The sequence below is a fragment of the Bidens hawaiensis genome, unplaced genomic scaffold (genome assembly GCF_021521415.1).
Source record: "Bidens hawaiensis isolate Kalapana, Puna unplaced genomic scaffold, B.hawaiensis_p1.1 tig00015194_1, whole genome shotgun sequence".
In the NCBI taxonomy this organism is placed as follows: Eukaryota; Viridiplantae; Streptophyta; class Magnoliopsida; order Asterales; family Asteraceae; genus Bidens; species Bidens hawaiensis.
In genome coordinates, this window is record NW_027492349.1 from 546,649 (window position 1) to 562,249 (window position 15,601).

Genomic DNA, 15,601 nt, shown 5'->3' on the forward strand with positions numbered 1-15,601 from the left:
AAAAAGTAAACTGAGTGGCTATTATATTAAACTTAAAAAAATATTTTAATACCAAAAAATATTCAAATGTTGAATCAGAACGGACTGTTTCATTTAATGTGTACACACTAAAAGAAATGAGAAACAACACCTCTTTATGAAGATATCACAAGAGAGGCAAGACAAAATTCCAACAATGACAAAACATATCAAAATTGTCTAATCTATAATATTAATTATGCTCACACCAAGACTAATTAAGCCATGCAAAATAAAGGTATTGTCACATGATCATGACAATTGCTTAACGATATCGGCTAACGACGTATAGGTTCCAATAAGTAAGGACACAATCCCAACCGCGATGATCAATACACACAACGATACCTACCATTCAAATCAAAACAGGGTCATGACTTGATAAAATGAACAGATAACATTGCATTTATGCAACATTTGAATTTATGTGTTATATGTTTATACCTGGAAGTGCGATATCTTTCCCTTTAAGATGCTCAAAAAGCAAACACAAGGAAGTATCAATGTCTGTAACAATGATGATCATATATATGTAACATATGTTATAAGTATTGTAATAAATATTAAATTAAGTATTTAAAATTGTGAACTAGGATATACCACTAGCATGGTCAATAAAGATCCAATGAGTGACATCACAAGGCCTGCAAACAAAAAGTTTTATAAAATCCATAGTTTATACATAAAATTTAACAAATATAAGCTTACCAAAGAAGGGGATGCAAAGGGCTACAAGCAAAGTAGAGAACACTAAGCCTGTTCTAATGAGAACGGAATAGATATGCGACTTCATATGATTTGGTGGTATTAGCTCCTCGAGACTCATTGCGACTGGAGACATTGTGAAGAAACACTAACCGGACCCCGGGCAGGTTACTGGTAACCTGGGGGTTGGAGAGATGTTTCCCACGAGGGGTTAGACCCTTGGAAGATGGTTCTTCTGATAACCTGCAAAACAGACACCGTGAGCTCGTCACTGAGAAGGGGGGGGGTTCCTCCTTGTGACCACCCTCCGGCGTGAGAATCAGACTAGATTGCTCTTTAAATATAAAAGTATATTAAGAGATTGCTAGAGCAGATATCAGGTATATTATGATGATAATGTAATAATATATGATAAGATGAGATGATCATACCATTTGTGGTATTTATAGCCGAAGGTAGGTTTCCAAGGGGTTTAGCCGGCCCAACACGCTACCAACTGTAACCTATGCACGTGCCCTGCCTGTGAGTGGTGGATAGGTAGCGGCTGACACAGAGCAGGCGTGTCGTGCACTCTTCCTCTTCTGCCAACTACAGGCTAGGCACGTGGTATGGCAGGAGTTGGTGGGTAGGCGGCGGCTATTGGTCACAGTGCTGTGGCGTGCTGTCTGCCATGCTGCTGTCAGTGAGCTGTCGCATCTCTGATCAGATCTTTTGCCCATACCTCGTCAGGTACAGTAAAAGATCCTTCAGTATACGGACTGGCTTATTTGGGCGGGAGTATTCCCCCTCCCGCCTCTGTGCGGGATTGCTCCCGGCTTGGCTCATTCCTTCAGGTGACACTGAACGATTGAGAGCTAAGTGCCTTGTGCGTGTAGCCATGCTGCGCGGGTGGCCTTCCCTAATGGCTTGTATCCGAGGCTGCGGGGACAGGCGGAGTCCTTCACCATTGGGAGGCATTTCCTGCGGGACCAGCTTGCGTACTGCGCGTAAGGACGTTACGTCTCTGAGCATGGTTGGTCCTGCGGATCCAGTTGGTCTCTGCGCAGACGTCCCTGTTTAAGGTGAGTCTTGCGGGTCCAACTGGGCTCTGCTGGGACCTACCTCTTCAAGTCCCCCCAGTCCAATGTTCTTCTCATGAGTGTTTAATGAAGTGAGGTGAACTTTTGGACTTGAGCAAAGGGTTTTGAAAAGGGTTTTGTAAGGTTTTCCATGGGGATTCTTTCCGCGGAAGTCCTTGTCACTTGCAGAAATGCCCGAGTTTCCTGCTTGGTCTTTGGGTATGATGCGGGTAGGTCTGTAACCTCCTCGCAAGTCAGGAGCATTGAGTCCCAGTTGTATGTATTTTCCATGAGGTTTTGGTAGTTTTGAACATAGTGATCAATTATGTTAAGACCACCAATTCCATCCTGGAGCTTCAAACAACGTAGTTCTCGATGTTCCCGCTATGCGGGGATGCTATTTCCGTTTCCGCAAGCATTGCCCAGAAGATCCTTCTTGGTTTCAATTCCCAGCGGAGCGCTAGGTATGTGAAGGGTTTTGCCTTAACACTGTACCTGCGCTCGTCTTACGGTTACTTTACTCTCAAGGTATTCCTGGCGTCAATTCCCTGCGGGTGCTAGGTATGTGAAGGGTTTTGCCTTAACACTGTACCCGCATCCGTCTTACGGTTACTTGTTCACCAAGGTTCTTGGCTTCAATTCCCTGCAGGTGCTAGGTATGTGAAGGGTTTTGCCTTAACACTGTACCCGCAGCCGGCTTACGGTTACTTGTTTGCCAAGGTTTATTTGGCTTCAATTCCCTGCGGGTGTTAGGTATGTGAAGGGTTTTGCCTTTACACTGTACCCGCATACGTCTTACGGTTACTTGCTTGCCAAGGGGTAAGGGGTATTTTCCCGCTTACTTTTTAATACTTTCGAATTTTGAATTTTGAAATTCGAAGAGTTGGTGAAAAGATAAACCTCTGAAACGTCGTGCGACGGTTTCTTCTGACTGTGTCAGGACGTGCAGGAAGTTATGGTGACGTGACAGAACATGGTCATTCCAGTCGCTTTTTCAGGCGCGTGGGAGCGATTTTTCGGGCGCGTGGCCGCGAAATTACTGGCACACGTCCTTTCAACAGCTGTTGCCAGCTTGCTTTTTGCCACGTGTCATAGTTTCATTGCACATTTGATTTCTCTCTCCTCCGCATTAAATTCACCGCATTAATTGCGATTACTATATAAAGGGGGAGGGTTATTTGCAATTCACACTTTCCACTTTCATCTCTTCTTCTCAAGTAATTTCCGGCGAATTTTTCTGTTCAGTAAAGCATTACCCTGAAATCTCTTTTCGTCTTTCTTCCACCATGTCTTCTCATGATGCTGATGACCAGAAGACTGCTGGCGAATGCCAGTGCTCTCTTCCTGTCGATCTGTACCAGTATATCATCAGGAAGTTCATGCTCGAGTCTCTCGAGCCTGAGTTTCCTGAACCCCACCATACTGTGTACGATGCCCCTAGTGGCAAGATCGGGGTTTATGCTGCATTCTTTGTCTACGGGAACCTTAGGTTTCCGTTGACAAAGTTTGTGTACCGTGTCCTAGAGAGGCACGGTGTGCATCTGACAGAGGTGCACCCCATGGCCATTGCCAAGGTCCGGCACTTTGAGTGGGTGTGCCGGATACTGGGCCTTGAGCCCCTCGTTGATCGCCTGATGACCTTCTATACATGGAGGTGCATCCAAGGGTGGTACACTCTTACAACCCGTATCAAGGGTTTAAAGATTTGTACCACCGAGCGGAGTCTTCGCTCATGGAGAAGAGAGTTCTTCTTCATATCCGCTCGCGCCATCCCCATCGCCATGAAGTTCAAGAATGGCCAGGCGCTTCCGAACCTTCCCGCCCTCAACTACGAGGAGGCGGAATGGTTCTCGAAGATTTCCCAGGTCCAGTCCCCGGTTTTCCGTTTTCCGGAGTCGGCGATGGTGATGTTGGGGATGAGCCGGGTGTGGAAGGCGGCGAATGCGGATAAGGTTCCGATCGTCCTTGAATATGGTTCGAACTCTGTCCCTTATGGTACGTCTTGTTTCATTTTGCTGACTTCGATTTTTACTAACTTGCTTGTTGATTTCAGAGGGGAACGATCTTCAGTCGCTCCTGAACCCGCGGGAGGAAGATGGTCCCGCGCGGATGGGTACTCGTGCTCTGGACGAGAACGAGTTGCCCATCTTAGAGCAGACCGCGGGTCGGTTCGTGGAGGTTTACCCGCCAGGCCAAGAGATCCTGAGCCACCGACGGCCAGGTAAGCCTATCTTCTACCCTGAACCTCTCAATGCTGTGCCTGCTGCTGGAGTTCATGACATTTCTTCTTCTGAGGAATCCGCAGAAGGTCCTCCACTGGTGCGGAAGAAAAAGGCTGCCGTCGGGAAGGGCAAGGAGAAGGTGGCCTCTACGGCCGACCCGGTAGTCTTATCTGACTCGGAGTCAGATAATGCAGAGGTGGCGGGGAAGCCCGGTGGTGAGGAGACCACCGCTCCGGAGGCTGCAGGTGTTACCTCCGGGGAGGCAGCGACGACGACGGTTACCGGTGTCAAGAGGCCGGCTCCATCGGGTTCGCCCCCGCTCGTCCGTGCGTTCAAGCTCAAGAAACCCCGTGAGTACCCCCATAATTCTTGTCTAGATTTGTTGTTTCAAATAAATTTTTCTAACACTTTTGCTTGTGCAGGTGTGGATGTTGACGCATTCCAGGGTGGAGTTGGAGCAAGTATTCCCCCGCCAATGACGGTAGGCTCGGTCAGCCTTCCCGAGGCGTCGACCCAGGCGTCTACGCCTGCTTCCGCTGGTTCCAGCCTTCCTGAGGCTGTTCCAGCTGAGAAGGTGTCTCCGCCGGCCGTGAGTGCAATTTATACAGCATCTTTCACGGAGCCGACGGTTACTGTTGCTGAGGAGGTGGCGCCAAACATGGCTACCACAGCGGCTGCCACTATACCTGCGCCACCGGCACCGACGGCCGGACCATCAGGTATGCGCCAGGCTTCCCGCCGATCTATGCCACCTTCCCGTCTGCCTGACCTGTTGGATGGATTTCCTTTAGGTTCAGGTGATGGGTTTGGCGGCTATCGGCCTGTTATTGACCCTACAGGTACGTAGGGTTCTTTTTCCCTTATATATTTTTATCATCTTTTCCTAACTGCCTTTGTTTCTTTTGCAGTGTCGGATTCCAATGAAGTGTATGTTCCAAGATGGAACATACGCCGAGGAACAACCCTTCGTACCCCTGTGGAGTGCGTGGACTGGGCTCGCCACGCTGCTCCTCATGGTGCGTTGGGGGAAGCCATGGCTAGCTACCAAGAGGGTAGGCTAACCAATGAGCTTCGGGTTCTCCAGGCCCGGACGCAGCCCCGCGTCGAGCTGCTTTGTCGTGAAAACGACAAGTTAAAAGCAGCTCGCGCCAAAGATGTATCTGAAGCGCGGGCTCTTCGGGAGGAGAACCGGCAGTTGGCCGCTGCCGCAGCCGAGAAGGAGAAGGCATTCAAGGCCCTCGAGGTTGAAGTCCAGGCGCGACTCGAGGCCCGCTCCAAGGCTGCCCAAGCTGTGAATGAACAGCTTCGGCTGGCCAAGGAGACTGCGCGAAACTCAACTGAGAGGGCTGCCAAGGCTGAAGCTGTTGTTGAGCCGCTTCGCGAAGAGAATGAGCAGCTTAAATGCAAATTAAAGGCTCTTCAGCATGCTCATGACGCCTTGGCAATGGAAGATGCCAAGAAGCTGCAGGAGATCCTTGACCAGAGGGGGGTGCTTGACCGCACTGAAAGGAAACTCAAAAGCGTCGAAGAGGCTGCCGCCAAGGAAGTTCAACTTGCCAACCTTGATAAAAACGGAGCCGAACGTGCTTACAAAGAAAGTCAAGCTACCCTCCAATGGCTGCTTCGAGAAGCGTTGCCTCAGGTATCTTTATCTTTTTCTTTACGCTTTCCGCTCGTAATTAGAAAATGTTCTAACTTGTATTCTTTTGTAGGTTGCGCGTCGGGTCCTTTCAGAGACCTCTTATGACGATGCGATGAGCGCAGCCCTCAACGCTTCTCATGAGGATGGGGAGAAGACTGGCTTCCTGCTTGGTCTAGGGTTTGCTGAGAGAGGCTTTCCGCCCTCCAACTTCCCTTTATTCAATGTTAATACTGAAGCTGCTTATGACCAAGCTGTGAACCAGTACGCTGCCTTCCCGCATCCAGTGGTGGAGAAGGTGAATGAGGCTGCTGCTGCTGATGATGGGCTAAACATCCTTAAGGCTTTCCTTGGGCAGCCACGCTCAGACGGTGCTGGTCCAAGCGGAGGTGGCTCTGAAGCCTGATCCTGAAGATCTCTTCCCACCGCTAGGATAGACTTTGCTTTGTATAGATTTCTTTTAGGCGGGTAGTTACCCGGCCACTGTTGTAATACATCATTGAAATATTAATCTTTTTGCGTATAAGACTGTTATTTCCTTCTTTGGGTTCCTTGCTTTATAAACTTATGACTTGCATGTTTAAATTAGCAATTTTCCAAGTGTTCAGAATAAGAACCTTTGAACGTGGTTGATAGTGGGTTAAAGTTTCGCTTCCTCCTTCGTGATTGTGCGGGTAGAACCGTCACTTGCACTTGGTAGGATGGCTAAACTTTAACTTTTATCTAACCTGCGTGCTGGTTTTTCTTACTTTTTTAGGATAAGTTAACCTTTGAACGTGGTTGATAATAGGTGTGAAGTTTTGCTTCCTCTTTCGTGATTGTGCGGGTAGAACCGTCACTTGCACTTAGTAGGATGGCAGAACTTTACCCTTATCTGACCTGCGTGTAGGTTTTTCTCATCTTTTTAAGAATTTTGTTTTGAACCGTTCGACGCGCGGTTGTCGATAGGTTAGTGTTCATTTTCCTTTCATGATTCATGCGGATAGACCGGCACTTTCATTTAATGGGATGAACTCTTTCAACTGACCTGCGTGAAGGTTTGCCACGTTATTGGGTTCGTGCGGGTAAGACCGCCTTCCCACGCAACGACTTCACGTAATGTGAATGTCGTCAGTGTTGGATAGTTTTAACCGTTCGACGCGCGGTTGTTGACAGGTTATTATTCAGTTTCCTTAATGATTCATGCGGATAGACCGGCACTTTCATTTTTGGGTGCTGAACTTTTTCCCCTTCAACTGACCTGCGTGAAGGTCTGTCACGTTATTGGGTTCGTGCGGGTAGGACCGCCTTCCCATGCAATGACTTCACGTAATTATGCGGTGAAAACCGGCATATTAGTGTCCAGAAAAGTATAAATGTAAAATCATCAGCTTCGATATTCTTAAAGAGAATCATTTCCATTAGAAGTGGCTCTTGGCCTTCTCTTTACAAATTGGAATTGATTACATGCAAACTGTGTAATTGAACTCCCTTCCATGTTGGGATGGGAGTGCCATCGAGCCGATACGCACCTGGTTCGGGATCTCGTTCTTTACGCAGCATGTAGTCTCGTTTTTGAAGCTGGAATTGGTTCGTGTTTTCCCCAGCTGGGGTTCTATACGCACTCGCCTGCCTAGCTTTTATTTCGCCACGAGGTGCGCGAGCGTCCCATCTCTGACGAATGTTTCGACCATGTCTTTTACGTCTATGCATTCTTCAGTGTTGTGGCCTTTTGTTCTGTGATAGTCACAGTACTTGCTCCGATCAGCATCGTGACGATGCCGGATTACTGGAGGCTTTGGCCATGGGAGCTCCTCAGTAGCAAATATGTCAGTGACGCTTTTGGTAAGTGGCGTCCATCTGGAGTTCCGGTGCGGCTTTACATTATCCCTTTCACCCAATCGGTGCTGTAAGCCGGATGAGGTGTCAAAGTTTACCCTTGACTGCCAAATGCCTTGCTTCCGTTTTTTGTTCAATCGGGCGGTGAGGACGTTGTCCTCTCTCGTCCTCTGGGTGTAAAGGTTTGTGTTCTGCGGAAGGTCTCTACCCAGTTGCTTCTCCGTTTCCGCATAGCGTTTGGCTGCTGTCATGATGCCATCCCATGTGGATGGCATTCCATCTTTACCCGTTAGGGTGCGGATAAGCTCTGGGTCTTGCGCGCCCTGGATGAAGGCTGCGCGAACAAGATCCTCGCTGATATTGCCCAAACTTAACTTCTTTGAGTTGAAGCGAGTGATGAAGTTTGGCAGAGATTCATCTTCTTCCCGTGTGCATTTGAGGATTGTCCATTGCTCCTCGGTATACTTTCGCTGCTGGCTGAAGTGTTGGCTAAACTTCTGCTGGAAGTCTGCCCAGTCGTAAATGTGGTTAACCGGTAAACGATCAAACCAAGCCCTAGCAGCCCCCACCAGCGTCATTTGGAACATGTAACACCACGTGGGTTCCGTCCAATTGCTAACGGTTGCCCCCGCTATGAACCTGTTCAAATGATCGTCTGGATCAGATAGGCCGTCATATGTGCCTATGTTAGGCATTTGTTTAGCACTTTTCGGGGCAATTGCTTCAGCAATGTCCCTTGCAAATTTGGACGGTCCTGCATTTGTAACGTTTGGTCTGAACGTTTTAGAGAAGTCTCGTGGACTTCTATCTATGCTTTTTGGTTTGAAGGCCTGTCCAAAATGCCTTTTCGCTTGGGTTTCCGTTTCTTTACGCTTCCCTTTTGCTTTATGACGAGGGTTCGCGTCGGAGTCGGATTCCTCCGAGTCATCCTCCCAGTATTCGAATTCGTCGGCCTGTTGCACGGAACGCAAGCGTTCATTTAACTCAGCCTGGAATTCCTTTTGTCGTGCCTCCGCCCATGCCTTGACTTCGTCGAGAGTCTGGCGGGGGAGTCTTCGTTTTTCAAACTGGGTATCGGTGGATCCCAGTAGGCGGTCATTTACTGCACTTGCCCCTGCTTTAGTAAGTGGGGTAGTGTTCGTAAAATTTACTTCACTTGCTCCGGCTTCGGTAGCCGGAGTAGTGTTTGTAAAAACTGTGTTGCCGGTATTCCCCCCAATAGCTGGGGTTGTGGTTACCGGAATTTCTCTAACCATCTTTTGTATAAAGTTTTGAAAAAACTGGAGAAAATTGTAGTTCTAGCTTTATGCACGGATGGCGCCAATGAAGAAACACTAACCGGACCCCGGGCAGGTTACTGGTAACCTGGGGGTTGGAGAGATGTTTCCCACGAGGGGTTAGACCCTTGGAAGATGGTTCTTCTGATAACCTGCAAAACAGACACCGTGAGCTCGTCACTGAGAAGGGGGGGGTTCCTCCTTGTGACCACCCTCCGGCGTGAGAATCAGACTAGATTGCTCTTTAAATATAAAAGTATATTAAGAGATTGCTAGAGCAGATATCAGGTATATTATGATGATAATGTAATAATATATGATAAGATGAGATGATCATACCATTTGTGGTATTTATAGCCGAAGGTAGGTTTCCAAGGGGTTTAGCCGGCCCAACACGCTACCAACTGTAACCTATGCACGTGCCCTGCCTGTGAGTGGTGGATAGGTAGCGGCTGACACAGAGCAGGCGTGTCGTGCACTCTTCCTCTTCTGCCAACTACAGGCTAGGCACGTGGTATGGCAGGAGTTGGTGGGTAGGCGGCGGCTATTGGTCACAGTGCTGTGGCGTGCTGTCTGCCATGCTGCTGTCAGTGAGCTGTCGCATCTCTGATCAGATCTTTTGCCCATACCTCGTCAGGTACAGTAAAAGATCCTTCAGTATACGGACTGGCTTATTTGGGCGGGAGTATTCCCCCTCCCGCCTCTGTGCGGGATTGCTCCCGGCTTGGCTCATTCCTTCAGGTGACACTGAACGATTGAGAGCTAAGTGCCTTGTGCGTGTAGCCATGCTGCGCGGGTGGCCTTCCCTAATGGCTTGTATCCGAGGCTGCGGGGACAGGCGGAGTCCTTCACCATTGGGAGGCATTTCCTGCGGGACCAGCTTGCGTACTGCGCGTAAGGACGTTACGTCTCTGAGCATGGTTGGTCCTGCGGATCCAGTTGGTCTCTGCGCAGACGTCCCTGTTTAAGGTGAGTCTTGCGGGTCCAACTGGGCTCTGCTGGGACCTACCTCTTCAAGGTGAGTCTTTAAGGTGAGTCTTGAGAACACTAAGCCTGTTCTAATGAGAACGGAATAGATATGCGACTTCATATGATTTGGTGGTATTAGCTCCTCGAGACTCATTGCGACTGGAGACATTGTCAAAGCATACGTGATTCTAGTTAAGAAAATACAGTTAACTAACCGTTTTATTTGTCATTTTATTTGTTAATAAATAAAAAGGAAATTTCAATCTTTTCAAATATAGTTCTTGATAAATGAATAAACTCATAAAGGATATTTGGTAAATGGATTGACCACCTAAAAAAGAAGAAATGGATGACATGAGTACACAAAATATTTGTAAACAAACTTGTATAATATTTACCATAATCTGTAGTTAACTTACTGTAGTCCACACAGCAATTTTGGAGGCGACTAAATTTGTCGGCAGGTTAAGAGTAAACTGCGATTCTGTTGACTCCCCGAACATCAGGTATCCCATTACAGCAACTGCAGCATAAAGAACACCACATATACAGAAGCTGCATAGCAAATAGGCTCAAATAAGTAAACATGAAATCATTCAATAATGAATCAATATATTGGCACTTTACCTAGTTAACAGGACCATAGGATATTGACTCCTTTTTGCCATTGATGTATAGATATTAGGAAAGACCGCGTGTCCCGAATAACAGTAGCCATAAAGCCCTATAGCCACAGGGAAACTAGACAGATTCAAGGCCTTTGTGGTTTCGATTTGAAAACCGACATTATCAACCAAGCCAACCCAAAACAAGCAAATGGCTACCAGAATGGAAGCAATAACTCCACCGGCTGGATAAACAGAAATGACAAAACATTAAAACTTAAAAAAAAAATACTAAAAGTTTTATACATTTTATACATAGTTCATGTTACTTACCGGAGATGTAACTAAGAATACTCATGTCACGCAGCCAGACTGTAGGAAGCACGGCGAGAGCAATCATTATAGCAAATAAATAATGTGCATTAAGTATAAACCCTCCGAAACTTAAATGCGCATTTGGAAACAAAGATGAAAGATTATCACTCTCTAAGATTATATATTCCACGCAGCATGCCTGCAGCATATTAACAGATAGATATTTATGCACAAATATAAACTTAAAAAGACATTAAATAAGCCAGAAATACTTACATATAACTCCACATACAAAATTATCTGCATCCCAAAACAGAAAACAAGAAATGTGTTTTTAGAAATGTTATGCACACATACATACATGTGTACGTACTACGTACGCGTATATGTATAAAACATGTACAAATAAGTAAACTTACAGAAATAATTAAACGTCCGGTGGTGCCAAAAGCAGCCTGGCCAATATCCGGATAAGTCTCGAGTCCAGGCTGACTATCCAAACAGTATCGAAGAAGGATACCCGTGTAGAACGAGAGGACACCGAAGAGAAACAATAAGGACAATACAACCCATCCTCCTTCTTTGACTGCATAAGGAGTCGAAAGAATCCCTACTCCACAAAGAACATTTATGCCTACACAAAACCAACATGAAAAAGATTTATGATATACACACAATCACATGTTTTAACACTTTAACACATGAATTTTGTTCGTGTTGACGTGTTGTCATGTTGCATACCATTGATCACAGATTGACCATATGAACTCTGCCTCGAAAGAGGAAGTTCATGTGAAACTTTAGACGGTTTCTGGTAATGTGGCAACTTTTTGGCAGATGATCCGCGCGGGGGAAGAAGGGAATGAGAACTACGCCGTTCTTGGGGCTGCTGGTTGTCAGTTTCGGGTGGTAAAAATGGTTTGCTCAAAGTGGGGAGTATTTCAGGGGTGTGTCTTCTTGTCAGTGACGATGAAAGGAACGAACTGCCTAATCGAGACAATGTAGGCGTCCCCAAAAAATTCAGGCTTGGTGATGGTACACTGCTGTACAGATCAATGGATTGCCTGCAACATCATACAAGGGAGTTTGTAACAGATCTAATCAATTTCAGAATTTATTATTGACTTGTGGCACAAAAAAATTAATAATTAACATAAATCTTGAAATATATCCCAATAATCCAACATCACCAAAAACCTTTGATTCAAGTGTAAAGTATAGCATAATAAGGTGACAATCAAAACAACAACAAAATAAGAAAGGTAATAAAAAATAGCATCAAACCACCGATGCACAAAATGGTGAGAAAACCATAGCAGTAACAAATTAATAGAAGAGATACATAAATCTTGAAATATAAAGGGATGAAACAAGATTCATTTCATTTTTCTACCAATTGTTAGCCACAAAAGAAACTTAAAGAGAACCCATAAAGTGATAAGACAAGATTCATTTAGAAAACTTTAAAGAGAATCCATAAAGTTATAATCTTTGAATAGACATAAATCTTGAAATATTAAGTGAAAAATCAAGATTCAACTGAAAACTTCAAAGAGCATCCATAAAGTTATTATAATCTTTGAATATGCATAAATCTTGAATATTAAGTGAAAAATCAAGATTCAATAGAAAACTTAAAAGTGCATCCATAAAGTTACAGTCTTTGATTAGACAAAAATCTTGAATATTAAGTGAAAATTCAAGATTCAATAGAAAACTTACAAGAGAGTCCATAAAGTTATTATAATCTTTGATTAGACATAAATCTTGAATATTAAGTGAAAATTCAAGATTCAATAGAAAACTTAAAAAACAATCCATAAAGTTGTAATCTTTGACTCAAACTCACCTGTAACTTTGAGGCCATGATGGATTCAAGGAACTTGGCTTCCCCTGGCGTTGATGATTATCATCTGAATAATTTGAAGCGTCTGATTCAATCCCATCATCCTCTCCTCTGATTGAATCCTTTTCATCATCTTCATCACTCTCAATGAAAGAAGCTTGATCTGATTCTGAATTCTTCATTTTCTCTCAACCTTTAAACCAAAAAAAAAAAAAAAAAAGGTTAAATTCTGTGAATGTTATTGTCAAAAAGATAACAAAACTAAACTGACCTGATATATGAATATAGAGATCAAGAACAAAGAGCAGAGTGTTCTGTCTATAATATCTTATCTGCCTGCCATTTATAGTGTCACAGTTATATGGCCAATGGTGATAAGTTATAGCTCATGGAGAAGATTTCATGTGATTGGTGAGTGTTTTTGTTTTGAGTATATTTTTTGACTCTAAAAAGAGTGGCCATGTGACAAGTTTATAGCTTTATTATTATTTTTAGAAAATATAATAATATAAAAACAGTGACTGCTGCCTACCTAGTGCCAAATCAGATTAATATTAAAAACATGTAGCTGTAATAATTGGTTTTAGAAAAATAAACATCTCATTATTTGGTTAGTGTGATATCTTTACTAACTCTATTTTAATTAATTATCTAATTATGTTTAAGTTTAGGGCGGACTCGGAGGAGAGGCGAGGTGGCCAGCTACCCAAGGCCCACTCTCCCGCGAGAGGGGGGGGGGGGGGTAGTTATTACAAAAATAATTATATATATTTCATTTATTGATTCTTTTTAAATAAAAGCTTAAAAATTGACTTTTTTTTGTGTAAAGAAAATAGTGTTGATGAATGAAAATAAATGTTTTAAAATAAATCCTAAGAGTAACATTTACTTTTTTAAATTTCAGGAGCTCATTTTTTTACCCTTTTGGATCTCGAAATTTTATAGGTTTTAAGGGGCAGCCCTAAAAATCATAATAACGGTTTTTAACTTTCATGTAATATTATGTCGTTTTAAAGACCTAATCCATATATAGATAGTTATGTGTCAAAATGGATCAGGGTCACCGTCTACAAGTTCAATTTTAAAAAGTACGTTTATTGAGATATTTTTAATTAATTCCTTGTGTATCTTAAGTTTTAATGAGTGTTAGCAATAAATATAATGCAAATTAAATTGTTTTCATGAATGTTAAATATATTTAATTTATCTCCTTTTTAAATTTACTCACAAACTAAATTAAGTATTCATATGATGACACCAATGGTGTGTGTTCTTATGCACATGTCTTAACACATAGGCGCATGCAAATAGGTATGAGAAGGTCACACCACATACAAGTTCATGCCATCATAACAATACATATGAAAACGTTTTATTAGTAAAATTTTTTTATTTTTATTTTTTTTAGTAAATAAAATATTGTAACGTGGCCATTCTTTTTAGGTAAAACATTATAAATTGTGATGAATCAACTATATTTTTTGTTAACATGGAATGATCGGAACATATAAAATCAATTACTATAAATTATAACAAATTACACGTAATTTATATAGAATTAGAAACCTAAAGTGTATATTTATTGAACCGACTAAAAAGGGTGTGTCAGCTATAATAAGCAATAACAAATTCAACTCTTTTTACTAGTGTCATCGTGTTTCTTTGTTTTACTTTTTATTTCTATTTGTTTCTAAGGGGCTGAATAATTAAAATTCAAATAATAATGAATGCAAAAGAAATGAAGTTTTTAATTAAGTTGTTGATTATGGAAATGCACACCAACCATTAATGTGTAACATGATAATCCAATGGTCTATTCTTATTATGTTTTGTTTGTTTGTTATTTTTTTCATATGAAATTAATTTTCTTATGAGGGATGCAGAGAATGTGATATGTATCACAATCTTGAAATCGTTATTGTAAAGATTTGATGAGCAGAATCGATTCTCCACTTCACATGCCTATCATTTTCTACATTAAAATTGATCATACCAACTAATTAAATACATTTTAGGAAAGGACTTAATGATAATTTAGTTTCCTTATTTAATGATTTTTTTCTCTCCTTTTTTATTTTTTAACTAATATTCTTTTTTCTTGAAATTAAACCTTATATCTACAAGTCGATGTTAAAACCGAATACCAACATTTTGACATGAATTTTTATCAAAGCCGAGCCTTATAAATTACATAACCATCATCGCCTCACACGGTTATCTAGCTACTTTTATTATAAAACATAAAAATAATTATTACTGTATAGATGCATTTAAAATACGTTAAATATCAATTATGTAACTTACAAGCTTGTATAAGACTTTAGGCCCACGGACATACTTGATTTCGATAAATGAAGCTTGAGCTCGTCATTGTTTATTAAATGTGCTTCATCTTAAGGCTTGAGCTCTAGCTTGCATTTGTTTAAGTTCAGCCACATTGGCACATTCGAACTTTTAGTTAGTAGATTTCAAGACGGTTTTTAAATGGCTAGGTTTGGTTACTCCCCTACCACCAACTAATTGCTAGATTTTCAAATTAAACATGCATGTAAACCTTTGAACTTTCCTCACATCAATGACAAACTATTAGAATTTAGCATCGGAGTCTACACTTGGCGAGAATGTATATGTTGCTTGTTATATCAATGAAACCAGGTAGCTTTTATCGTAACAAGTAAATATAGGGTTTAACACAAACGAGGCTAAACCTAAGCAAACCACACAAAAACATAAATTGGTTAAATAAATAAATGGGTAGAAACATTAGTCATTTAAATAAAAAAAGGAGTATTAATATTAGAAAGCTATATGATAACTCTATTAATGTTCATGGGTAAAAACCTAAGTTACCACCAATATTTATGGAAAAAACCACCCAAATTAACCTCCAAATTAGTGTATTATTATTCGTCATTCATATCTTTTATTTAAATATTTTTTATGAGTGTTTGTAAGCGAAAGAAAATGAAAACAATAATAAAAGAGCGATAAAGAAATACTAAAAGAATATAATGAATATTGGATGAAAGAATGAAAAGACAACTGTGATAAAAAAGATAATTTAGATTGTTTTCGCTACAAGAAATTATGTCTGATATGACGAAATTTATAGCCCCTATAGCGACGACA

The 15,601-nt window shown here is 42.3% G+C and overlaps 1 protein-coding gene across 1 annotated transcript; it reads right to left on the reverse strand.

Moving 5' to 3' along the window:
* Positions 1–212: 212 nt before the first annotated feature.
* Positions 213–12,790, reverse strand: LOC143548554 (amino acid transporter AVT1C-like). The gene is made up of 14 exons (XM_077039676.1): positions 12,744–12,790; positions 12,476–12,665; positions 11,368–11,690; positions 11,046–11,260; positions 10,903–10,926; positions 10,645–10,825; positions 10,334–10,556; positions 10,126–10,261; positions 10,018–10,037; positions 9,747–9,888; positions 727–871; positions 619–662; positions 463–525; positions 213–366 (listed from the first exon to the last, which is right to left on the reverse strand). The coding sequence occupies exons 2-14, from the start codon at positions 12,652–12,654 to the stop codon at positions 271–273; spliced, it is 1,791 nt and encodes a 596-aa protein (XP_076895791.1). The 5' UTR covers positions 12,655–12,665; positions 12,744–12,790; the 3' UTR covers positions 213–270.
* Between the last annotated feature and the right edge of the window lie 2,811 nt (positions 12,791–15,601).

What these genes read in the sequence shown, in the direction of transcription:
- LOC143548554 (XM_077039676.1), bottom strand. Translation starts at nt 12,654, where the DNA reads ATGAAGAATTCAGAATCAGATCAAGCTTCTTTCATTGAGAGTGATGAA. An exon ending in GTGGTCAATCCATTTACCAA is followed by an intron (nt 9,889 to 10,017) that starts ATATCCTTTATG and finishes AACTAGAATCAC; the next exon opens with GTATGCTTTGACAATGTCTC. An exon ending in CCTTTGCATCCCCTTCTTTG is followed by an intron (nt 663 to 726) that starts GTAAGCTTATAT and finishes TTTTGTTTGCAG; the next exon opens with GCCTTGTGATGTCACTCATT.